This window comes from Loxodonta africana, chromosome 6 (genome assembly GCF_030014295.1).
Source record: "Loxodonta africana isolate mLoxAfr1 chromosome 6, mLoxAfr1.hap2, whole genome shotgun sequence".
Classification (NCBI taxonomy): domain Eukaryota; kingdom Metazoa; phylum Chordata; class Mammalia; order Proboscidea; family Elephantidae; genus Loxodonta; species Loxodonta africana.
Window position 1 is genome coordinate 88,270,755 of NC_087347.1, and position 27,312 is coordinate 88,298,066.

Sequence of the window (27,312 nt, forward strand, 5' to 3'; positions counted from 1 at the left end):
ATTGTAAAAAAAAAAAAAACCCAGCACCCCTCTGACACCTATAAAGGTGTCCACCGCATTTCTTTCAACTGTTTTCTTAAATGGTCCCAAACAGCCATCAATCACCCTCAAGGCACAATCCTGGCAGGTCCTTCGAGCTGCTCACTGGGTGTGAAAACCACAAGACACACTGTGTCATTTATGTGACTAGAACCACACGGGGATAATTAAAAGATACAGAAGGCAGGAAACATAAAATGCAGGGTATTTCAACGACATGCGTTTATAAGAGAAGCTGACAGAATATTTCTAAACTGATACTGCTCCCGTTTCGGTCAAGTCAATTCCAACTCATAATGGCCCTATAGGACAGGGCAGGACTGCCCCATAGGGTTTCCAAGGCTGTAATTTTTAGGGAAGCAGACTGCCACATCTTTCTCCCATGAAGCAGCTGGTAGGTTTGAACTACTGACTTTTCGGCTAGCAGCCGCTTAGCCTCTGCGCCACCAGGGGCTCCTTACAAGCTGATAAATGTGGAACATTTATACGATCAGGAAACAGAAGATAGCACAAGGACGGATCAGAACCAACAGCGTGAAATCTGACGCCGCCACAGCTGCCAAAGAAGCTCAGACCCCACGTGATCCAGCTCTCCAGCTTCCCGTCAGATGGTCTCTCCCAGCAGCCCTCCCCCAGGGCTCCTCTGCTGCCGCCTGTGCTGCACCATGCCAAGCAGATCCCGGCTTCGAGGCCTTTACCCTTACAGCTCCTTCTGCCTGGAATGCTCTCTCCAAAGACACAGTTCCCAAAGCATAGCTCCCGATTGGCTCCCAGACCACGTCACAGAGAGGAGCACCTCCCCCCATAAGAAATGTCCTCCACTCTCCCTGCAGAAGCATTCGCACACACAAAGCCCAGTAACTCTCCATCCCCTCCTGCACCTTCTCTCTTCCTTCTCAGCCCACAGCACCAGGCACTGGTTCTAAGAAACAGACATTTACAGAGAAGAAGAGCCTCTCCAGGGACAGGGATGCCCCAAGTGCCAAAACCTGTGCACAGTCAGGATGACTGTCACTGATACTTCAGAACAGGCAGATCACCCAAGTGCTGAGGAGGCCCTGACAACATGAGCCCACCTGCTGACAAAACCACCCAGTCATCTGTGCCCATCAGAGGGGTCTTCACATAGCCCGACCCAGGCCAGCACCAGCCCAGCCTCCTGCTGTCAGCCAGCAGGTGTGGATGCAAAGGTAGAAAACACCCAGAGGAGAAGAGAGATCAGAACATGTGTTCCTGTCCCAGCACTGATGTTTAACAGGCGACCTCAGGCCAAGGGCCTAATCTTCCCCAGCCTGCTCCATAGATTTACATGGGTTCACTCTGAAACATTCCAGAATTTAATATGATTCAAAAGTATTTTAAAATTATAAGTGCTAAATAAAAGCTGTTTTTCCCCCCTCCTGAGTAACTACTATCAATATACAAAGAATAGGATTACGCTGATAAAATACTTGGATACTTCATCAAGGCCTAGGAAACTGGTTCTAAGGCAGGGGAGTGTGTAAGAACCCTGACGAGTTTTCCCAAAATACACAGACTACCACTAAGGGGCACATCAGACTCTGGCATAGGGAGACAGGCAGGATGAGCTTGCCAGTTCCCTGGATGGCTTTGATAGCCATTCAGCCTCTCCTCTCCCCACATTGATCCATTTTTGAGACCCATGAGTTTAAGAGAGAGAGAAGGAAAAAAGAGATTAAATACTCTGTGTTTTCAATCAATCTCTTAACTAATGTGCTGTGTGACTTTCAGAAAATTACTCAACCTTTCTATGCTTCAGGTGCTTCCCAAGAAAATAGCAATACCCTCGCCCATTCTGCCCAATGCAGGGACAGATTCCTGAAATAAGCAAGGTACGAACAGGCTTACTTACTAATCTGTTTTTCACATCCTTGAAATGTGGAGCTGTGCACTACAGACTAGTAAGTAAACACAATTACGCCCGTGGGTACCTTGCTTACTGGTTAATTCACCCTGCCAATAGGTGTTCTTTGGTAATGGTGTTGGAAGGTGTACTTTTAATATTGTCTTGCTTAATACCTTACAAGTCTTTAACCGGAAGGAATGTGCTTAGCTGCAGGACTTTTCCTAAAAATGTCTGTCATCAATTCACACTTCGTCTGCTCCTTGGGGGAAAACGTTTCCTTTGCTGGTGCAATGCGGCAGGTATTTTTACTATTTAATGCCTCACCAGTTTGTGAATCTTCCTGTAACCCTTAGTTCTTACCCCTGCTGCAACTGAAGTCACCTGGGGAGTTTGAAAAGTTTCCAATGCCCCACCCTTAGAGACTCTGATTTAACTGGGGCTGCAGCTCGGCTCCCAGGGTGACTCCACTTGGCAGCCAAGGCTGTAAACACATCAGGTGATAACTGCAGCTGAGGAGCATGGGCTTGCTTAGGGCTGTGTGATTCAGGGTAAGCTATGTAACTGCCCTAAGCCTCAGCTTCCTCATCTGGAAAATGTGGATAAGACAATTCCAATTCATTGGGTTGCTGTGAAGATTAAAAATCAAAGTACATATACATAAAGCACTTAGCACAGTGCCCAGAATCCAGTAAGTGCTAAATAAATATTAACTATTATTGCTATATCCTTTTAAAGTCTTCAGAAGGGACAAGAGGCTAGGACCCAGAGCCCTGAAGACCCTGAGGTCTGGACTCCCCCCCTACATCGCCAAGTGTGCCTGCCTGGTGAGGGTCACCAGCACAGAGCAGCTCGGAAATCTCAGGCTTATGTGTGAGGCAGCGTAAGTCACCTGGAACCCTCATGGCAGGTAGCCCCTCTCCACAGCCACCAGCAGGGACATCTGAGAATTCTCAGGTGCTTAGTTTTTTTTTTTTTTTTACAGCAGAGTCACAGTTTCCATAGATGAGGCAAAGCACCGGTAAAAGTAACTCGACTTAAGCATGTAATAAATGCCCAGTATTTTTCCAACAACTTTAACATACACCATCTCACTGGGTTTCCAATGACTCTAGGAGACGGGCTCTTCTCTTATCTCCATTTTACAGATAAGAAAATCGAGGCTCAGAGGAATTAAGGAAAAGATGAGCTCTGGGCACAAAGCTAGTTACTACCACAACAGCAGCCCTGGTTAAGGCTGCACTATGTTAAAGGAAGGGGTTTTGCATGGTTCATCCTGAAAATTTTTTTCCTACTACATGGAAATTTTCTGGTCATGACCACAGAAGCCTTCCTTTGATAACACCTGAAAATGGCAATAATGTCTACTAACTGCTGGATTTTATGAATGCAAGGGAACAGAGAGGGAGAGGTAATGGGAATACACGGGTTGGGGACAGAGGAGGCAGAGCAATGCCACAGAAGAGGTGCCAGCTGGCACAGGCACAAAGAGGACACTCAGTTTTGTCAGTAGCGATCTGAGGCTCACTTAAGCACATCCACTATAAAGTGCGAATTATCTAATTGTGATTCAGGATATGACTGGATTCCCCCAGCCAAGAGAAGTTAGGCCAAAGTCTAGTCCTAACTTTGTTCTTCTCACTCCCTCCCTTCAGCCTGAGAGATGCATCACACGAGCTGAAATCTTCTCTTGTCCAGAGCCTTGGGGAGCCCTGGGCTGGTAGCTGGTCCTATGAGACAGCATGAACAAAACAACTAGCTGGATGGATGCCTAGGTGTCCTGGTGGCAGAGACCCCAGCAAGTCAGCCAGGTCCTGTTAAAGGGAGGCCAAATTGTTAGAAATTACTAGCTTGCCACTAAAATTAAAAGCCATCTACCAAGCAAGTTAAGTCACTTTAATTTACCAAAGTGGCAAACTGCAATTATTGCTTAAAATGACACTCATTCCTGTATGACAACATTTAATATGCTCTAAAAAAAGTTCCTTAATTGCCTGCATAATTTTAAATTACTGTAATTTGTTCAAGGTTCTGTGAAAACCTTTTTTTTCTTGAATGATAAAAGAAATAAAACGATAATGGAAAGGCTTAAAATTCTATAGCCAAGTGATATAATTTTGGGGGATGGCAGAGATATAGGTGACACTGGAGCTCTACAAAACAACGTAAAGATGAATAACCCTTAAAAGATTTCAAGTATGTTACAGAGGAAAATTTATAATCCCGAGAGGGTCAAACTCATTACGTTATTACGCACTACCTTTTAATTTATTGTCTTAAAAACTCTTATTCAATAGAGGATGACGTTTTCCATTTACTTTTTTCCACATTAAGAGAAAAGAATAACTTCTGTGCCCATAATTCATTCAAGTCCTAAAAACAGATATTGCCACTTTTATTCTGATTTCTTTCTCCCTTGTCACCATTACAGAGTTTTATTAAGTATGAAGAAGCCAAAAGAGAAACTTTTTGGCCAAAATGAAAGATGAAACGATTTCAGTAACCTTAGCTCTAATTTCTATAACATCTAAGTGAAACAAAACTCTTAACTTCTTCATTAACTGAAATCTAAACTTAAGGAACGTTTTTTTCTACTTTTCTATTAAAAAAAACACTTCATCTAGAAAGTACAGTTCCCTTTATCAAGAGCAGAACTTTGGAGCTAAGTTCTCCTTAACTACAAAAAATGGTTTTGCATTTCCCTATCCATAAAAAATTTACAAATTAAATATAAAATTTTAAAAATCAAACAGAAGCTATGTACTTATAATTTAAATATAAACAAAAATATATTTATAAAACCGAAACCAAACCCATTGACATCGAGTTGGTTCTGACTCATAGCGACCGTACGGCACAGAGTAGAACTGCCCCATAGGGTTTCCAAGGCTGTAATCTTTACGGAAGCAGACTGCCACATCTTTCTCCTGTGGAGCAGCTGGCGGGTTCGAACCACAGACCTTTTGGTTAGCAGCCAAGCACTTAACCACTGCGCCACCACGGCTCCTAATGTATTTATAGTTCAAATATAAATCAAACATATATATAAAATACAAAAAACCACACAGGGTTCAGTCGAGATACAAGCACTCAAACCCACCAGCCTGGAGACTGAGTAATTTAGTAGGGAGGGCAGAGGTTCACGGGTATAGTTACACGGTTTGTGCCCTGTACAGAGATGCCAGCTCAGAGGGCCCTCTGTTCATCGAGCTTTGAATCCTGATGGGCTGAGTCCACCTGGAGAAGTAGGCACCATTATCTTTGCAAAGACACCATGTGCATCCACCTGGACCACAGTCTTTTTCTAACTCTCACAAAGGCCCTGCTCTGGCAGCAGTGACTCAGTTCCGGACTTGGCACTTTGCTAGGTCCTTTCTGAGGCCCAGTCTCTCAGTCAGCTTTACACCCTTGCACCTCTAAACACACCAGGTGGCCAGAGGCTGCAGAGAAGTGGCAGGGCACACATCAAACCAGAGACAGCAAGTGCTCTGCAAGATCCAGATACCCAGACGGATGCCCTCTGTGTGGGGGTGAGGGTGAGACATATGGACAGCAGCAGGGAGAGGCACAGAAGGTCCTTAGGAAGTGCCTCTCACAGTTACATCTCTGCGTACGTGGCCCCTGACAAAAGTAAGAAAAAGTGGAAGACAGATGCCCAAAACGCTAGGCCAGGCTTCCCCTTGTCCTTCACTGGATGGCCCTCTTGGGCTCATCATTTTTGTAGAAATGATTTAAGGGAACAATGTGGCATATTGAAAACTGCTCCAGAGCTTCCACAGGCAAGCCTGGGGCTGAAAAGGCCTGGACTTAAGCAGACGCAGGCACTAACCTTTGCAGGCCTTACCTGGAAACTTGGCCTCTCTAGGCTTCAGATACTTAAAAAATACTTAGACTGCATTAAATGGGAAGGACAACCTGCCCTAAAAAGCTCAGCAGAATACTGTGACATGACAGTCACTGACAAATGCCGAGGAGTTAAGAAGGTCTCAGCTTGCAGTGGGCAGATCCTGATGCTCTTTCCATCATCACATGTGTGCATGAAAGCCTTTCACAGTATTCCCCTCTGTGCACTCAGCTCTTTATGTTACTCATCAATGTTTTGTTTTCTGTGAGCCATAAAGACAGAGTCAGATCGGTGACCCAGGACACTTTGAAAATCAATTCTCCCTTGGAATCGCTCTCTGACCTTTGTTTTCCTTTGTTAATGCTTCCTTATCACATCCTCTCTGGAAGAGTAGCCATGTGCTCACAAAGCAGCCCTCAACTACTCACATCTTCCTGCCTGAGGAAAAGCTATACTTGTAGAAGAGAACTAGTAATAATCAGAGCATTCAAGGCTGGGTGATCGCATCATTAAGATGCTCCTCAACATCCTCTCCCACTACCACTGCAGAAAACAAGAAGAGGGGAGGGGGCTGTATCTCTCTCAGAGAGCAGCTCACCTTCACGTTGGGAGTGTAGAGGTTCCTGAGAGAGGCGAGGGCGGCAGACAGCCCCTCGGTGCTGTACCCGATCCACAGGGCTTGGAGATGGCTTGAAGAGATTCCTGTCTTCTTACTGAGGCCCTGGAAACAACCAGACAAATGTGCCTCAGTGTCTCCTTTCCCAGTGACAGCATCAGTCTGAAGAGGGTATGCTCCAGAGTATTCAGGTACATGGTGAAAGCTGTGACTCACACAAAGAACCCCTGGAGCCAGAAGCCTTGAAACACCCTGCCTAAAGAGACAACCTACAGAAAGGGAGGAAATACTTGGGAACTACATATCTGATAAGGGTTTAATATCCAGAACATATAAAGTACTCCTACAACTCAACAAATAAACCATCCAAATTAAAAAACGGGCAACAGACCTGAACGGATGTTTCTCCAAAGAAGAAATACAAATGGCCAATAAGCACGTGAAATGATGTCCAATGGCATTACTTCGTTAAGAAAATGCAAATCAAAACCACAATGAGATATCATGTCACACCCACTAGGATGGCTAGTATCAAAAAATCAGAAACGAACAAGGGTTGGCAAGGATGTGGAGAAACCGGAACCCTTATTCATTGCTGGTAGGAATGTAAAATGGCGCACCGCTATGGAAAAGAGTCTGGTGATTCCTCAAAAAGTTAAACAGAGTATCACATGACTCAGCAGTTCCACTCCTAAGTATATACCCAAGAGACTTGAAGGCAGGGTCTTGAACAGATATAATACACCAGTGTTTACTGCAAAATTAATCACCATGGCCAAAAGGTAGAAACAACCTAAGTGCCCGTCAACAGATAAATGGATAAACAAAATATGGTATGTATGTACGATGAATATTACTCAGCCATAAAGAGAAATGAAGTCTTGATACCTGCTACAATATGAATGAACCTTGAAAAATTCTGAGTGAAAAAAGTCAGACACAAAAGGACAAATATTATATGATCCCACTTATATGAAATTATCTAGAATAAATGAATGCATGCAGACAAAAGTTTATTAGGGGTTACCAGGGTTTGACCAAAGGGAAGGGGAAAGGGAGACCCCATGCTTAGGAGACATTAAACTTCTGTTAAGGGGGACATATAAGGATAAGGGTGATGGCTGAACAACATGATAAACACAGTTACTGTCACTGAACTTTACATGTGAAGATTGCTGAACCGTCAAATGTGTTACACATATATTTACCACTAAAAAGAAAAATCAAGTGTAACCTTTAGATTAAAAGAAACTTAAAGAAGATTTGGGCGGGCGGGGTGGGGGGGTAATACTTAACCATAGCATTCAGATGCACATTTAAGTAATATAAACTATAAAGAAATGCAAGGAAGTAATTATGATAGATGTTAGAATAGTAGTTTCTTCCAGGGAGGGGGGTGGGGTCATGGGGGGCTTCTGGAATAATGGCTGATGAAGTTTTCAAAAACTTTCAAAACCAAAAAAATCCAACTGACAATAACAAAGAAACCCTTCTGATTACTGGTGTGTGTCTCACCTTGAAAATGTGTGCCTTGAGGATGTGGTGGCCGAGCTCCATGGTCTGCTGGCGGTTCAGCTTGCCCTCCTGTCGAGAGAACATGAATGCCAGCAGAGCATGCCCACTCCTAAGACAAGAAACACAAGGGCTCTGAGCACAAGTTCCTGTCCCACCTTGCACAGGCTCAGGATTTCCACTCTCAGACTCCTCCACTCTCAGCCTCCCCCACTCCCACTTTTCTTGCTCCCTTGTTCCCATGGAAAACGCTCTCTGTCACCTTCCAGTGCTGCCGGACCAGTTCTTCCTGGTCACCTGTATAGAGGCTGATCCCAACCCGACCTGGACCAGCCCTACAGCTAAGAAGGGCTGCCCTCCCAACCTCAGGGTTAAGGCAGGGCTGCCCTCCCAACCAAGAGCTAAGGCAGGGCTGCCCTCCCAACCAAGGGCTAAGGCAGGGCTGCCCTCCCAACCACTGCCCTCCCAACCAAGGGCTAAGGCAGGGCTGCCCTCCCAACCACTGCCCTCCCAACCACGGGGTAAGGCAGGGCTGCCCTCTCAACCAAGGGCTAAGGCAGGACTGCTCTCCCAACCAAGGGCTAAGGCAGGGCTGCCCTCCCAACCATGGGCTAAGGCAGGGCTGCCCTCCCAACCATGGGCTAAGGCAGGGCTGCCCTCCCAACCATGGGCTAAGGCAGGGCTGCCCTCCTACCCACGGACTAAGGCATTCTTAGTCTTCCAAGCTTTGTGGCCACAGAGAGAGTATCCATGACAGTTACCCATGACAGTTACCCAAAAACCACCACCGTTGAGTCAATTCCTACTCAAAGTGACCCTATAGGACAGAATAGAACTGCTCCATAGAGTTTCTAAGGAGCGCCTGGTGGATCTGAACTGCTGACCTTTTGGTTCGTGACGGTAGCACTTAACCACTACGCCACCAGAGTTTTCCCACCATAGTTATGCCATGCTAAATACTTTGGCTGACCCTTACAGGGTAATGACCACACCTCCCTTGGTGGCAGGCCAGAGGTTTTCCAGTGCTCTCAGCGAAGCACACAGTTTCCCACCTCTCTGAGGATAAAATTCACCATGTAATCCCCCATGTCCACACTCCTCAACATCCCACCCACTCTCTCTTCCTTCCCTCCTTGTCTCAGGGGACCAAGTACCTCCTTCTAAGTGTACCTGTATTCATCAGCCTGTTCATTTTCTAAAGCTTACGTGTAGTAAACATTTATTTGCCAGATCCAAGACCTAACTGAATCACTAAGAATCACATCCTATTTGATGTGAGAAAACAGAGGCCTAAACAGGTTAAGTAATTTGCTCAAGATCAAATGGCTGATAGAAGATGGAGCAGAAATTTGAACTGCATTCCGCCTGATGTGAGAGCCTGTGCTTTTAACCAGTTTAACAGGATTCCTTGTTCATTTATTCATTCACTCATTCAACATCTACCTTGTAACTATGCCCATGCTTGACACTGGGGCTTCTGTTGGGAATAATCCCAGCTGCTTCCTTTGAGGAGCTCTCAGGGACTAGAGGAGGCACCAGGCAACAAAACAAAACACAGCTAAAACAATGCTACGAACAGAGACAACAAGAACAGGGAAGCGGCAAGTTGCCCATCCCTTCACATTTCCAGTTTCTCCTTTCTTATGGATTAGGTGTTTATCTATACTGTCTCTATGATTTTTCCAACAATCTCTCAATCTCTTGGGTAATTAAAAACAAAAAGCAGAGGACCTCCCCACACTCAACCCCAAACCTCTTGATCTTTCCACTTCCCACCTCAGAATGCTGGCTCTCTTCTTTCACTTCTCATAACCCAATGGAAGGCATCTCCTAAGAATCTAGAGCCCTCCTCTTACAATGAAGAAACAGTTTTCCTCTTAATCTTCATTTTCCTTCACCTCTCAGTGGCACTTATACCACTAACCTCCTTTCCCAAAATCATCCTCCAAGCCCCCAGAAGTCCGGCTCTCTTCTTTCCTCTAACTACACAAGCTTCCCCACCAGTCCCACCACCACCTCTCCATCAATAATGCCAAATCTTCCTCCAACTGCCAACATCTCTTTCAATCTTTAGACCCACCTGCTACTACCCACCTAGGAGATACTGCTGCCCCTCAAGCTCAAACTGTTGAAAACTGAAGCCAGCTCCCTCCCTACAAAAGCTGCCTCACACTGCCTGCCTTTCTTTTCCCTTCTAAGAGCAATGCCACTCCTCGTTTCTGAGGCCTAACACCTTGAAGTCATCCAGGGCTCTCCCTCTTCCCTGACTCTACCCACAAGGTCAAGCCAAACCCAGCAATCTCAGTCAGCAAGGCCTGTCTCACCCATGTCGGCACATCCAAGTCCTCGCTCTTGTCTGTTACAGTGCTCCCCACTCCTTTCCACATAGACATATACCTGCTCACTTTCTGACATAGTGCTGTAGACAGCACCTCCTATCTGCAATGGCCATGCTCCACCTATTGAAATCCTGGTCCATTCATGGAAAGGAGGGGAAACAGGAAAGTTCTCTAGATTAAAAGAGTCTACGGTCCCCAGGTGGTACAATGGTGTGCTCAACTACTAACCGATGGGTTAGAGGTTAGAACCCACCCAGCGGTGCCACACAAGAAAGGCCTAGTCATCCGCTTCCATAAGATCATAGCCTAGAAAACCCTATGGAGCAGTTATACTCTGTAATACACAGGGTCACCATGAATCAGAGTCAATTCAACAGCAACACATCTACTCATTTTTTGTGTGTGTGCCACCCTCACAAATAGATGGATCCAGGAAGTGATCATCAATGGTGCCTAGCATAACAAACAACTAAGGCATGTGCCTCATGATGGAACTACTCACCACCACCAATTAAATACTACAATCAATCTCTTAGGGAAATCTGGATCTGATCAAGTCTCTAGATTTCACTACCAATATGGAGGAAACACAGGCGACAGAAAAACACATTAAAAAACACTATGAGGATACAATCAGTAAAATTCGGACTATGGAAAATGATACAGGACAAACCACCCAGATACTTTTTGTAAACAAACAATGGAGGAGGGAACCTATAGATTAAAGACATACAATCGAATGCATTTTATAGTCCTTATTTGGATCTTGATTTGAACACGCTTTAAAAATATGGAAGAACTGAAAAAATTCAATCACAGCTAAATATTTGATGATAATGATAAATTAGTAATATTTTAGGTGTGACAACGGTATTGTGGTTAAGTAAGAAATGTCCCCTTTTTTCAAGATGCAATCAATTATTTAGGGTAAAATTTTAAGATGTTTATAATTTAATATACTTCAGAAAAAATAATGTAGCAAATATTGTAAAATGTGAATAATGGTTAAGTCTAGGTGATCTGAATGAAGACTAGGACAGTTCACTGTTTAAGTTCCTCATTCTACTCCTGGATTTCTAACCTAAGTTATAATCAAAAACAGGGAGTGAGGGAGTGAAGGAGGGAGGCTATTTAACAGGTGCCATCACTCAGTGAGGAGACCCTCTCTTTTACAGATTGGGAACAAAGGCATGGAGAAATTAAAATAATTTGCACGCAGGAGCTATACAAGAACTGATGGAGTCAGAATTTGAATCCAGATCTCTATCAAACCCTATCCTACTGGCCAGTGGCACCTAAGAAAACAACAGGCACAACATGAAACAGCAGCAGACCTATTAGGTGTTAAGTCAATATTCACAGAGAGGGAGGTAGTACATGGTTGACAAGTGCTTGTTCCCTGCCTCATTTCTGGATCCCAGCATCCAGCCAGGTGGTCAGTCCAAAGGAAAGGGTTTAGCAGCTTGCTGGCCCTGCTACAAGGATAGGGGGCAATTCTAACCCACAGAGAGCAGCAGCTATTGAAGGCAGCAAAGACTACAGACCAAGGAAGTGGAAGCAGAGGCAGAGAGCTCAATCATACCCTTATCTGAAAACATCGGCACCTCCAATTTCTCAACCCCTCGCCATAACTAGTACTAGTCCACAGGACAAGCACTTTACCCCCCTCCTATAGTACAAGTAGAGTCCTGGTGGCACAGTGGTTAAGCATTTGGCTGCTAACCAAAGGTCGACAGTTCAAATTCACCAGCTGCTCCCTGGAAACCCTATGTGGCAGTTCTGCTTTGTCCTATAGGGTCTCTATGAGTTGGAATCGACTCGACAGCAATGGATTTGATTTGGGTCTTGGTTGTAGTACAAGTAGCCAGTGAGGAGAACCTCATCCCAGCCTGGCTCTGTTGCGAATCCACAGCATAACCTTTGACATCCTGGACGCAGCTCTCCCACTGCCATCCTATAAACGGGGCATCTGAGATCGGAACTCACATCTTTTCAACTCTTAAATCTCAGATCTGTTACTCTGAGGTGAACCACAAATACAAAATAAGGCACCAGACTGCATCATCGTGATCCCCCTGGGCCCACACACACACTTGTCTGATCCCTGTCTGGAGTATCTGCAGTATCGAGAGCTGGTTGGGGAGCAATGGAGGATCCAAGACAGCCCACAGACCCATGGCTCTGTTCATGAACAGCCCCTGGAATTCCACTGTTCCCAGAACTGATGCCTCACCTCCCTCGTCTGACCCCCATAAAAGCGGGGTGCAGTGGGGGTCGAGAAGGAAATGGACCACAAAGAAGTATCACCTGGCACTACCTAACTTCTCCTCCAGCCTGATGTATTGAGGACTTCTAAAATTCTAACAAAGATTTTTTTATAGAAGTAGAGAGAATTTTCCATTGCCTTTCCTTTTGTCAAAAAAGGGAGAAAAATAGGAAAACAAAGTGGCAAAACAGAACTATTCATCCTGTGCATGAGTAAGTTGCAGCCTTTTCATGAAAAGATGCAACTCACATTTGCAAGCCCTTTCCCAGCCCGACATGAGGCACTCTGAAGACAGGTAACAGAAAGTGGTCTGTCATACCTGGGCTCACACAGGAAGGCTGTGTTTTCACCATCGGCTCTCCACACCAGCCACTCCCTGAAGGACGGGTGGCAGAACATGCGGGTTCTATCTCTCCGCTTAATGAGGAAGCAGGAGAGGGCATCCATCCTCTGCTGAAAATCTTCCCACCCCTGCTCCCCTTGAATGTGGCCAGCATTAATGGCTTGGAAAATCTGCTCATCCGTCATGGGGTGGAGAGAGGCAAGGGCCACGTTTAAAATTGGAAGCGCCCTCTCGAAGGCGGACTGGGTCATGAACTTCATGTTGCACTGCAGCAAGTACAGTTCAGACAGAGACACGGGCACGACCTTGTAGCTGGCACTTTTAATGACCAAGTGTCCCCTCTGGAAGAGGTCCAAGGTAAGCTTCAGGTACAGGTAGGAGCCAAGGCTCCGCAGCACGAGGTGGCTGCTCACTTTGCCGATGAGGGCAGCATCGGCCTTGCCGTTCAGGGAGATGTTGCTGAGGATGTCCTGGCTGCTGTGGACCCTGTGCTGGACGTAGGCGTGCAGGTCACTGTGGATGTCTTTGTTGTCCGGGAAGTCATCTAAGGAAAGCTTGATGAATGGCAGTGCGCTTATGATTTCCTGCGAAAACACCAAAAACCCAGTGTCACTCCACAGAGATTTCTTTTTTCCTGGAGCAGCATTTCAAACCAGACTCACTAGTTTTCTTTCAAGGAGGATTTTCATGGATTACAGGGACTCACTGTTTGTATTAAAACATGTAATAGGATAAGCTGAAGATAAAAGGCTTATGTGAAAGAAAGCCTGATGTGAGATTGAATCAGTAAAGGCTTTCCAGGGGCTATCACCTGAGGACTCAGCCGAGCTGGAACTAAGAGCCCTGGGCAGACAATGGCAATCTGTTGGTACCAGCAACGGGCTGGCAAGGCCCTGCCTGTGACCCATTGCCCATAACCCTTGCACCAAGCAGCTGGTTATAAAACAAGGACAAACAAAGCCAACACCAAACAGTGAGCAGAGAACAGGGCCAGATACCAAGACAAGAGGCACCCCCTGCGTCGTGCACCAGATACTGGGGCTGTCTAACTGGACCATGGAGTCTGAAACCAGCCTCCGGGCTGTATCCCAATGACAACAATGCTGCTGCACTTTGGAACAGCCACTATCACATTGCTTTGTTTTGTTTTTTTTTAAAGCACACTTTTAAACTGAAGTATGACACACATACGGAGGTACATAAACTGTAAGTGTGCAGTGTCACTGATTTTACAAAGTTCACCTGTGTAACCAGCTACCAGAAACAGAAAACTGCCAGCTCCCCAAAGCCCTTTGTGTCCCCTCCTTCCAGTCTCCATTGCCACCCCAAAGGTCTAACAATAGAGATGAGTTTTTTTTGACCTCCTACTATCATTTCTGAAGTTCCTGTCCTCATTTAATGGAATAACTTAATGTAATAATTGTAGGAGACGGGCAGAGTACAATTACCCTTATTTTACACAGATGCTAACTGAGCTGCTAAAAAGTTAATACAGCTAGTAACACCTCAGACTCCTGTTCCAGTGCTCTATTGGTCTTCAAGTTCTGATGAGTGTGTAAAAAAAATTATTGAACTACATATGTACAAATATTCATAAAAACAAGCATCAAGTTCATCTGAGCTCTAATTCTACTTTAATGAAAAGAAAAGAAAAAAAAAACTTGTTTTTAAATGAATAGCATCAGAAGAGGGCAAAAGCCAAACTCTAGTATCTATTGTCTTTACGAAAAAAAGATAGGGGTAGAGGGAGGGAGTTAATGGCTAATTTTAGGGTTAAAATGCGGGGGGGGTGAAAAAAGAAAAATCACTCTTCACCCAGAGGCAAATGCTACCTCATGTTTAAGTCATGACAAAAATGGACCTTCTCTCAGAATAGACCTAAAATCTCTTGCCTTCATCCCTCCCTCTTCCCTTCATTCCAAGCCATGCAAATAACTGCTATTAGGAACAGCTTTAAACTCCTAGAGCTTTTACCAAGACACCTCAAACAGCTCATGTTACTGGCAGAGGAACTTAAACTGGTTTCACTTCAGAAACTTGAAATTATGGCAAGCTGAAATCAGACACCTCCATTTCAGAAGCTCAGATACAATTCAGTGCTAATAGAAAACTTACCTGACACATCTTGATAAATATGCCTTGGGGGAGAAAAAGGTCAGAATTTCACCCCTGTGGGGCTCTGTGGACTAATTTTTCAAAGCCCTAATACACTTTCTGGTGGCACAGTGGTTAAGAGCTTGGCTGCTAATCAAAAGGTCAGCAGTTTGAATCCACCAGCCACTCCTTGGAAACCCTATGGGGCAGTTTTACTCTGTCTTACAGGGTCACTATGTGTTGGAATCGACTCAATGGCAATGGGTTTCTTCTGTTTTGTTTTAATATAGTTTCCAATTGAGCAGCTGAACGGCTTACAACAGTATAAGTTATTAGTATTAATAACTGTAAACTGCAAGTATGGGGACTTAGAGATTTGAGCATTTTTCTGTTACCTGAAAGTTTGCTCTTACAGTCACAATCAACTTCAACCAGGCAGGAAATTTAGAAATAATTTTGGTAATAAATGACGAAAGCGTATCTCCATAATCAGGTTTATGAAACTCAGCTTCATTTAAGCCATCTATCAAAATAATGTATTCTTCTTCAGGAATTTTCTGCTCTAAAGGAGAAAATAATTTTTTAAAATTAAGAAATTATACATTTCTCTACGATGGCACCACACAGTGTATTTTAAATGCACAATTTAATGTGTTAGGCAAAACTAAAAAGGTTTACATATGGCAGAAGAAATGGTTTTCACAGAAGCATATTTCCTATTAAATTTATAATGAACACTGGAGCACCGAGCCAAAAGAAAACCAATTCTCACAAAACAGTTTTCAGAAACATATTGCATTACACACATTAGCAGAATCTCACTCATGTATACAACGTAGTTAGCTCTTCGTGCACCACTGTCACTGGAGTGAGCTACAGTGAAGATAACTCACTCGCACACAGACCAAGCCTGGAAAGGACGCTTGGTCCCCCATTAGAACTCCCGCACTGATCCCAGGAAAGGAAAACTGATGCCTCAAAGAGCTACTGGGCCCAAGTCACAGACTCCCAGAACCTAGGGCTCTTTCCACAAAGCTGCATCCAGTTTCCTACTTATTAGTGCCAACTTTCTGCCCACGGAGCTGAGGAGAAGTGATGACATACCTGTTTCTATCCCCCCATCTCTGAACACCTTCTGGCAGGTAAAATAGGTCAAAGGTGAGAGGCAATGGTCAGGAGTATGGAAAAACAAGGCCCATAACGTTATTAGCACCCTCTGCCTTACAGAATAATCAGGGGCAAAATTTAAACTGAAACCTCTAGAACTGGCTTTAGGTCTAAGCTCAACTGGTTTTAAGGTTTCAACCAGGGGCCCAGAAAAAACCATACCCGTTGCCACTGAGTCGATTCCGACTCATGGCAGCCCTATTGGACAGAGTAGAACTGCCTCATAGTGTTTCCAAGGAGTGGCTGGTAGATTTCAACTGCCAACCTTTTGGTTAGCAGCCTGAGCTCTTAATCAATGCGTCACCAGGGCTCCAAAAATCCCACTGCTGTCGAGTCTATTCTGACTCATAGCGACCCCTACAGGACAGAGTAGAACTGCCGGATAGGGTTTTCAAGCCTATAAATCTTTAGGGAAGTAGGCTACCATGTCTTTCTCCGGGGGAGTGTCTAGTGAATTTGAACTGCCGATCTACTAGCAGCCCAGCACTTCAACCACTGTGCAACCAGGGTTCCTTCCCTGAAAAAGCATATAGTGGTAATTTCCCCAATTATTCAATGTATCTCCCCTCCCTCCACTACCCAGGAGTACAAAATACACAGACAGCAGTCCTCTAGGGCAAAAGTCACCTAAGTAACGTACAGTTACACGTCAGCTACTCTGGAAATGTTCAGTGAGGGTTCAGCAAAGGGGACCGAGAGCTGCACTGACTCACCCACATCCTCTCCCTGCTCTCCCCTTCCCCTCACTTCTACCCCAGGGCCAAGCTGACTACTCTACTTCTGCGGAAACGCGGAGTATTCTGGGTATCACTAGTGGGGGGCAAGGCTTTGGGTGGCTGCTCAGAGGTACCGTGTCTCAGGTTTGTGAGCGGCTCCAGCACGCCCCTCTTGAAAGCCGCCACAGGGTCCTGCACACAGGATCGCAGGCTCAGCATACTCTGTAGCTGGGGCTCCTTGATCAGAAGGTCTCTGTAGGCGGCCAGCTGATGGGCCCGGCAGAGCAAAGCTGCGATGCTGTGCACAAACTCGGGCACCAGGCATGTGTATGTGTTGTCAGCCTGGCAGTAGTGGTAGGCCACGACCTGGAGCGGGGGGAAGCAGAGCCGTCAGCACCAGCCACTTTCTTCTCCAACGGGAATATGGGTTACTGAGATCACAAGATACATTGCTTCTTTCCCCAAGATCGAGTCATTATTCAGCTTAATTATCTATTCCTTCCTTTAGTCATGTGGTTTGCTAGATTCTAGACAGATCTTTAATTGCTACCACCAATCAATCTTGATTAGGACTAAGATCAGCACAGGTTACTCTACAGTGAATATAAATGAATGAAGCCATTCCTAAAACCTAAAGCCTAGCCTGGCTTAAAGCAATTCCAAACAATCCCAATGTTCCTGACATAAAAAAGTGCCACGTTCACTATACTTCTGTTTTCAAAAATAAAAGCACCTCTTCAAGAGGTGTTCCCAAAAAGCAGATGAAAAAGCTGGTGGCTATAAAACTCCAGGCTGTAAAGTCGTAGCTGCTGCTTCTCGCGGAAGGAGGGACAGCCAGCCAGGCTCAAGCACTCAGCCCCTTCAGCACACCCATACTTCTTTAAGTGCCACTATGCAGTAGCACAACGGGGACACTGTTTGAAGTATGAAAACCAGAAAGTGCCACATTTCTGCTTTTAATACTAAGGGGCACACAGGAGAAAGGTAGCTTCCCACTTACTGGGAAAATTGTGAAAGTACTGAGAGAATGAGGAGTGTTCTCTCTGTTAACACGGAGCCAAGGAAAGTGCCAGATATGGAATTATCTTGAGTAGAAGGTTCACTGTATACAGAATGAAAAATCTGATACTTTTCCAAATGAGGCTGAAAGGCAGAATTTAAGCCTGAGGTAAGAAGGTGGAAAAGGGCAAAACACATTTGTGTAAAGTGTTTTTGCTTTTCAGAAGCACAGGGGTCCCTGCCATACCACTTAGCTCTGTGACCCTGTGGGTGGTAACTACGACAAGTACCACTAGCTATGGTTCCCAGCTCAGGGCAACAGAAACAGAGGTGAAATGCCTTGCCAACGTGACACAGACAGTCAATGAAAGATTTGGGACTAGAATCCAGGTCTGTAGACTCTAAGCGGTAATAATAGAAGTGGGTAAACTTTTCTTAGACCAATTTGAAAGTGTCATGTGACTCCTGTTCTAGATTAAATTTATCATCAACACTCAGAGGAAAGCTGTCTGCTCTTCAGCTCTCACCTGGATAGAGATTAGCAGTAACTGACATGAGAACTCAGGAGCTCGTGGAGGCTACCATGCAGCTGTCTTCAATGAGACAGCCAGCACCACAGTTCAGCACGCGGTGTTTTACACAGTAAGTTTTGCAGCCCAGGAGGGGGTTGGCCATGAAATCTAACTGTGGTCACAAACAGCATTTTTTAAAAAATATATAAAAAGAATTTAAAACACCAGAGTGTATCATAAAATGTACAGTCTCTCGATGATACAAATAGTTAATGCACTCAGCTGCTAACCAAAAGGCTGAGGGTTCCAGTTCACCCAGCAGAGCCTCGGAAGAAAGGCCTAGCAATCTTCTTCCAAAAAACCAGTCATGGAAACCCTTATGGAGCACATTTCTACTCTGACACACATAAGGTTGCCATGAGTCAGAGTCAACTCGACAGCAAGGGGTTTATTATAAAATATAAGAATAGGTATGGATTTCTGCTTTGCTTCAGTTATAGGTACGATTATGCATGTGTACAATTATGGGTCCTTAGTGTAGAATGCATTTCTTATTGTGGGTCACAAAAAGGGACTCAGCAATCAAGGAGCCAGGGTGGCTCTGAAATTCGTGCTATATCCCGCATTTCAGATCACCTACGCTTGAAGAGATGACTGCTATAAATCAGCAGTCAGAGCATCAGGGCTGATCAGGCAAAGTAAGAACAGCTGGGATCTGGGAAGCAGAAGAAAGGAGACGGGAGCTGAGGCAGAGAGCCATTTATTCAGTTCCCCTTCATCAACCTCACCTCCAAGGATTTTCCTCACTAAATGTCCCTCAACCATGGCCATCTCTGGTGGTTCTCCAGCTCCACTGCCTCCCACCACTGCTGCCATGGAGATCCAGGCAGCTCGCTAGAAGTGAGAGGTGTAGCTGCCTTAATGCAGGAAGGGCAGCTTATGAACCAGTGTCAGACGCTAAGCAGAAGGGACATTTCAGAAGGACCCTGATGGCCATGAATTTAGGGAGGGAAAGTCAGCCAAGTCTCTTTCACATCACCACAAGTAACCTCTGACAGAAGACACAGGGAGCCCAAGGACTCGAGAAGAAGTCTGGATCAAGTGAAAAGCTCCCAAACTTCTGGGTCTCATACCAAGTTAAAGAGAAAATGTGCTTATGAGGATGGATTTGTGGCAAATGCACACGATATTTTCCGCTGCTCCGAGGAATTCTTTTAATCCATTGTTTGAGACAGATGAAAGCTCAGTGCCTTAAGGCAGACCTTTATTTTCACTAACATCTTTTATTTGTTGTAGCCTATTACAATTTTACCAAAAGCTGTACTTCTGCATTAAGCAACTATCATTCCTGTTTTAAGATCTTTTACATTTCTCACAAGCCACACTAGCAAATGTCTGTCTGTCTCTCCTTGGAAGACTCCCCAGAAAACAAAAGCAGATTACCTTAGAAGCAAGGTATTTCACTGCATCCTCTTTTGGTCTCTGGCTTTCAGGAGTACCAGACCCAGGGGGCATTTTAGCCATGTGGCTACCACTTGTGGAAGAACCAGGTGAAAGCAATGGAGTGAAAGGAACATCCTGGGAGGGATCTGAAGCTGCAGGGAAAGGAGACCAATTTCATTATTTACAACAGCAGAATAAGGGGCAGGGTGGGGTACTGAATACATGTCTTGATTGGTTCCAGTGAGTATTTCAATAGGTAATTAGCACACATGGTATAGAATTCAAAAGGTCCAAATGAGAACACACATCTTCCTCTCCCTAGAGAATCACTGTTTCCAGCTTACTTTATTAACTCCTTTTTTAAAAAAAATTTTTTTTCTTTTGTTATTGAAAATATACAGAGCAGTACAGCAATTCAACAATTTCTACATGTACAATTCAGTGACATTGAGTACATTCTTCCAGTTGTGCAGCCATTCTCACCCTGCTCTTCTGAGTTGTTCCTCCTCCATTAACATAAACTCACTGCCATCCAACTTCCTATCTAACCTTTCAAGTTACTATTGTCAATTTGATCCCATACAGATCATTCGTCAAGAACTATTTTTTCTTCTACCCTTGCAGAAGGGAAGGACATGTAAAATCTGGCCTCTGGCCAGGGCAGCAATTAGGGTCAGGGGAGTGAGGTAAATTTTAAGGAGATACTGAGTTGAAAACACAACTCAGAAATCAAGATGAATAATATCTTCATGTAACCAAAAAAACCAAACCTGTTGCCATCAAGTAGATTCCAACTTATAACAACCCTATAAGATGGTAGAACTGCCCCACAGAGTTTCCAAGGAGCACCTGGTGGATTCAAACTGCTGATCTTTTGGTTAGCAGCCATAGCTCTTAACCACTACACCACCAGGGTTTGTCTGAAAAATCAAAATGATACCTCAGAAAGTTAAACACAGAATTACCATATAACCCAGTAATTCCACTCCTAGATAAATACCCAAAAGACTTGAAAGCAGGATGCAGACACTTGTGTATCAGTGTTCACTGCAGCACCATTCACAATAGGCCAAAGGTGTAAACAACCCAAATGTCCATCAACAGATGAAAAGATAAAGGGACGAACACAAAATAGAACATCGCTCAGCCGTAAAGAAGAACAAAATCTTGATACATACTACAACACAGATGAACCCTGAACCTGAAAGCATCATGCCGAGTGAAGTCAGTCAGACGCAAAAGGTCAAATACTGTATAATCCCGCCCACCTGAAATACAGGTAAAGACACAAAGGCCAAAGTATATCAGTGGTTACCAGGGTCAGGGTAGGGGAGACAGGCAGAGTCATTGCTTAGGGGGCACTAGCCTCTGCTAAGGGTGATGAAAAAATCTGGAAATGGATAATAGTGATGTTTGCCCAAAATAATAAGCACCATCAATGTCACTGAACCTTACATGAAAAAAAGCTTGAAATGGCAAATGCTTTATATATTTTTTTACCACAATTAAAAAAAAAATTAATGCAAAAAAACCCATGAGGAAAAAATGTCAACTTTTTAAATAAAGTCAGAATCTGACAGGGATGGGATACTATCTTAAACCAACTGTCTGTAGCTGGTATTTCTGGATGTCTGAAAGATTATATCCCCTGAATTCCAGGTTCTTGCTTTCAGATTAAGAACTGAAATTTTATTTTTATTATTAAAATAATATTTTAGCAATGTTAAAAGATCTATATAGAAAGAAAAATTCATCTACCACCAACACACCACTCCAGCTATTCAAGCTATTTTCAGTAGACCAAGTTTCCTTTCAGACCATTATCTCTACACATTATATTCACATAGGTGTCATCATGGCACAAACAGAATTTTGTTTTCAGCTTTTTCTACTTAGCATTATAAGAGGTTTCCATGTTGTGGCATGGTATTCATATTTAACATATTAGTGGCTGTGTAATATTCCTGTCCTATTGCAGTGCCATCATTTTACCTAACAGGCTGAGAGAGTGGAAAGAGTAGGGTCAGTCCATGGTTCCAGGTATGGATAAATACTTTTTCTTATTAAAAACAAAAAAGCAAAACTTTCTTGGTTCACTTGTAATTGCTCACCTTGTTTAAAGACACTTTATTTTTATTTCATTGCACATAAAATAAGCAGTGAATAGTCAAACATTTGGCTACTCCATCCCATTTCTAATTTAGACTTTATAATTTTGATAAATCCAGCACAGAAGGTGCAGAAGATATAGAGAACAGGGTACAAAAGAATTCTGCATTGGGTTCCATCTGGCTTGCTCTACCAGGAGCCCAACACTTGGGTGTTTTGAAACAAAAGTCCACCAGGACACCTGATTAGGCCTCACTGCCCCATCTCTGCCTGTATACAGAGGAGGACAGGGGTCAGAGTCCTGGAGGACACCAAGGGAATGCTGGCCTCCCCCAGGTTATAAAATATATATATATATATATATACATGCTATGAAAGATGGAAGTATTCAAATAGTTCTCTAACATATGATCATAAACCTGATAGAGCAGCTGGAACAACTGGAGAAAAATTGGTAATTTATGTCTACCCAGACAACAATTTCCTCTATCCATCATGTATTACTGTAATAAACTAGACAAGTGATTAAACATGGACATACTTTTAGGTGATGAACTGGGGCTGTTGGATGCAATCTGCCTCATGCGGCCTCCATGGCAGCTAAGTGCCACCAACTTAGAAATGATTGCCGTCTTCCCAAACCCCACATTTCCAACAACAACTGCTCCTCTATTTTCTGCCAGTTCTGTGTTCCTCAAGTTTTCTTCTATCTGGTGAAAGAGCCAATCCCTTCCCACAAACACAGAGTCTGTTGTTATACTCGGTACTTCAAACAACAAGGGTTTCAACAAAATGTCTTGTGGCTTGTAGGGAGCAAACCGTGCTTTAAAAAAAAAAAAAAAAAAAATCAATATTTTAGAAGCATGTCATAATTTTATATACAAAAAAAAACTCAGAATATATTATTTTATGTGTTACACTTAGTATAGCTTCTAGCTTTCCCCCACAAGGAATCTAAGTATTTCCAATCTGGTTCTGTCAGTACTTCTGGTAGTACTTCATTTCATTTCTCACCACATTGGTCTTACAAGGTGTCCAATGAAAACGACTTTCCAGTCCTTTCATGTCTCAGTTATCTTCATGACTCAGAGACACATGCACTGAGGGTTAGAGTAAGCGGAGCAAGAGGCCACACTGTGTCTTGTTGGTTTATCTGAAACCATATTTAAGGCATGTTTCTTCCACTGCTGTATGAGTAAAATGGAAACACGTTTTCCTAGAGACAGGGCCACAGCTCTCATGGGGTATAATGATGCTTTCCCAGTTTGGTAAGGCAGCTGACCACACAAGTGTGCACTCCAGGTAGACTCAGGAGGTGGCCAATAGTCCAAGGAACTGAAATAAAGGTGACTCTTTGTTGGTAACAGAAAATGTAGTGAGTATGAATCTACTCCTCACTCCTAACTTATTACAGAACTATTTTTCAACTCCAGAAGTGAATCAGCTTTCAAGAAAAAAATCACAAAGATATTAAAGATGTCCCCAGCACATCTTACAGAAAAATGTTTAGCACATACACAATGCACATTTTTTAAAAACCAGTTTGTTTAAATGCTGGTTATCACACACTTTTGATGTTGGTGAATGAGCTAATCATACCCATTATCAGAGCAGATGCAAGGATAAATACCTTTAACTTCCTGGGCCCTACCTCCTGCTGTATTGTGCCACGGTAACCTAATGGATGTTCGCAGTGGAGCATTTCGCTGTCCGTCTAAGTAACTCAGATCTTCCAATTTGGTTGAGCTTGTTGCTGTAATATTAAACTGAAGTTTAGTTCTTCAAAGTTGAGTTTAGTTGCATACCCAAACTACTTTAAATTATAAATGAATAAGCAATTCAGTTCAGGCTTTCAACAAAATTTACTTAAAAGTGTTTTTGGTTTTGTTTGTTTGTTTGCCCCAGTTTATTTTCTCAGTAGTATTGGCCACCAAAAAGTGGTAAAAACAAGAGCTCCTCAGTCCTCAGCCAAAGTCATGTTGATAATGTTGCCATAATTCTCCATTATTCCTGGAAAGAGACAGACTTCACCATGAGTTTTTATGAGGAACGTGACAAGCTGTCACTCAGTAAAGTTTCAAATTAACCTGCAAACACACGGCATGTACTAGACTCCACTCTGCTGCTCATGGGAGCCCTCCGCTCTTGCTGGGAATTCCAACCTTGTTAATTAAACCAGCAGTTTCTGCGTGTGTCATCCCACAGCTCCCAGCATGCTAAAAGTCAGCCTCAGCAATAAAAGTATCCGCATGGACTTTATCAGAAATAAACATATTCATAAGTTTCAAATGCTTATGCATGCGTATTTGTGCATATACGTATATAGGTTCCTGGGAGGTACAAACAATTTGCCCTGGACTATTAATCTAAGGAGCCCTGGTGGCATTGCAGTTAAAGGTTAGCAGTTCAAATCCACCAGCCACTACCCGGAAACTCCATGGGGCAGTTCTACTCTGTCCTACAGGGTCACTATGAGTCAGAATCGACTCGAAGGTAACGGCTTTGGTTTTTATTTTTTGGTTATTAACCTGAAGTTGGTGGCTCAAACCCATGCACTGGTGCCATAGAAAAAAAGGCCTGGCAATCTGCTTCAGTGAAGATTATGGCCAAGAAAACCCACTGGAGCAGTTCTACTCTGTAACACATGGGGTCTCTATGAATCCATATCGACTCAATGGCAATGTTTTTTTTTTTTTTTTTGTATATACATGTAATATATGTATTTCTTTAAGTTTTAAAAATAAGCTAATCACATTTACCTTTGACAAAATCAATAAATTCATAGCACACAGCTACCTTACAAAAACATTAAGGGCCTGTTCAAGCATACATACAATTCACATTATAAAAATAACCACTGCAAAAGAATTGTGCTCGTTCTCAGCAAATCTTGGAAGCAAACATGTACATGCTTTTTTGCCTTTTAAGAAAACCCCTTCTTATTTATATACACATCCTAGGTCACGATGAGAGAAATCTAAATAAAATTAACCTAATATGGTTTATGGATTAATGGCCCAACCTAAAATACCACCGACCTTAGATGTATGATTATCTTCCAGGAAAATAAAATATACACATAATTTGGGGACAACTGAGGAGGCTATAGGGAGTTGCATTCCAAAGACTAGGGCTTCTAAGGACTGGAAGAATCACCAGTGGGGCCAAGCTGTGAGGGACAGAAGTCAAGTTGGGCCATCTGTCTTGTAGACACACTCTGGCTACCTTACAGGCTCCAATATAGTGTCCAGCTGCTGCCCAGTGCATCCATCCAATCTTCACCCATTTCCTCTCCTGAGGCTGAAGTCCTTTTCTTCCTCACCGTTGGCACCACCCCTTGTGCTGGATTACTAAGCAGAAGGTTGGCAGTTCAAACCTGCCCAGTGGGTAGTGGGTTCATTCAACAACCACCTGGGTAGCTCTGTGACCTAACTCTGTGATAGGGATGTCCCCCCCTCTTGCTGCATTCTCCAAAGGGCCATCAGATATGTGCCCCACTCACCTTCCCACAGCCAGGGGTGAAAACTGGCACCCTGAGTTTACAGTAGCAAACCTTTATGCTTCTGTGTCCTTCGGATGTCTACCCACTGCCCGCCTACATGCTGCATACACATTTATGTGAATACTCCATGCACATAGTCAGCTACCACACAAATCTTTCCCATTCAAAAGATTCAGCTAATTCCTTATGCAAACTAAAATAAACTCATGGCAGCCCCATGTGTTACAGAGTAGAACTGCTTCATAGCGTTTTCTTGGCTATAATCTTTACAAGAAGCAGTTCGCCAGGGCTTTCTTTGGCGGAGCTGCTAGTTTGGGGGGTGGGGTTTGAACCATCAACCTTTAGGTTAGCAGCTGATCGAAGACAGCTTGTGCCACCCAGGCTCTCCTTTCCAGGTCCTTCACAACAAGAGCATGTGAAACTTCCTAGAGGGTCTCCTGGACCACACCCATCAATTCAATCTCCTGACAATAACACAGCTTGGAACATATTTCTAGGTTCTTCCTGGCCTCACTGCAAATACAGCCATCATGTCAAGGTCTGAGTTAGAACGATCAGCCACAGCCATAACCCATGAGCCAATTCTTACTTCCAAGCTGGAACTGCCATGGAAATTTCACTTGCTGCTTCAGCCAGAAGAATACAAAGACACACAGAGCCTCCAAAAAGAATTTCCTATTTCCCCTCTTCTCATAACCCCTTTGAGTATAACATTCAGGTTATTAACTTCGTGACAATTCAAAAGATTATAAATATGAGACCATAAAGGGCATCTGAATAAAGTAATCCAAAAAAAAAAAAAAAAAAGCCCCAGTTGGACACAAACACAGAGGAGATGGTGAGCCTCCAAATGTCTCTTTTTTTCAGATTTCCAGTTACCATGGCTTCCGCTCCAAAGTATGCAACAGAGACCCCTCAGCAACTCACAGTTCTGTCTGATGCTCTGTTTCAAACATGAGTAAGCTGGGCTGAAATGGCACCCTGCTCAGCAGAGCTGCAAGGCACCAGCCGCCAGCTACCTCTGCTTTGGAGGCATTTTCAGAGCTGCTGATAAAAACACTAGAATCAGAGTAATGAAACTTCAGCTGCTTACCTATGCACCCAGGTGTTCCCTACCTACCCACAGCAGGTGACGAGGACCACATTCTGCCTATAGAAGATTCTCGGACATCACCAGGAGAAGAATCAGATTCACTCTCATATTTAACAATAAATGCTTTCCAAATCCTAAACACTATTCAGGGCTGAGAAAAATCACAGGCAAAGCCATAATTTCTTGCTGCAATCAACCTATTGGGAACATCTCTACAATTAATTGTACACTTACTGCGCACACACTGTGTCTAACATCAAGATGCCGCAGGAAAGTGGTTTTTGGGTAGGGACAGCCTTCTCTAAGCAGAGCAAAAAGAGAAGAAACATCTGCTGAAATAAGTCATGGATGGACCCTTCTACTGAAGGTAAATGCCAGTAAGTCCAAAGCAATTACCAGTTAGAGTTCAAGAAAACTGGATAATAACTGTGTTTGTAGTTTTCCTAGAAAATTGAACTCAGCTCTGTGATCCATTAGAAAATATTTCAAAAGAAAAAAAGTTAACATTGGTGGAGCCCAATTACCCAGCTTCTAGATTACCAAAGATACCATTTTAAAGGATTCTCATCCTGTTTTTTTTAAAAAAAGGAGAAAGGTGCCTGTGTCATACATTTTGATGTGAGATACAGCAATAACCCAACGGTAGCATTCCAAATCAATCCCACCCCAACAAACACCTTTACAAAGAAAATCTCTGAAGAGTGAAACAATCTCCAAACCTAACCAACTTACTTTGAGAAAAAATTTTCACTGTACTAGACAGTTAACAGGCAACTAGGGTTCTTTGCAACAGGCTCAATTCCGGGAAAGGCTGGCAGCCTTCGGAACTCATTGTGAACTCCCTCCCACGGACC

At 43.7% G+C, this 27,312-nt stretch overlaps 1 protein-coding gene across 1 annotated transcript in view; it reads right to left on the reverse strand.

Annotated features, from left to right (window-relative positions):
* TANC1 (tetratricopeptide repeat, ankyrin repeat and coiled-coil containing 1) overlaps positions 1–27,312 on the reverse strand; it is a 304,559-nt gene that overhangs the window by 41,664 nt on the left and 235,583 nt on the right. The window contains exons 9-16 of the mRNA XM_003406004.4: positions 23,494–23,616; positions 22,405–22,686; positions 19,755–19,906; positions 16,935–17,166; positions 15,313–15,479; positions 12,800–13,407; positions 7,879–7,987; positions 6,346–6,468 (exon numbers count right to left, since the gene is read on the reverse strand). Of these exons, the coding sequence (XP_003406052.2) occupies positions 6,346–6,468; positions 7,879–7,987; positions 12,800–13,407; positions 15,313–15,479; positions 16,935–17,166; positions 19,755–19,906; positions 22,405–22,686; positions 23,494–23,616 (1,796 nt within the window). The remainder of the gene's footprint in view (positions 1–6,345; positions 6,469–7,878; positions 7,988–12,799; positions 13,408–15,312; positions 15,480–16,934; positions 17,167–19,754; positions 19,907–22,404; positions 22,687–23,493; positions 23,617–27,312) is intronic.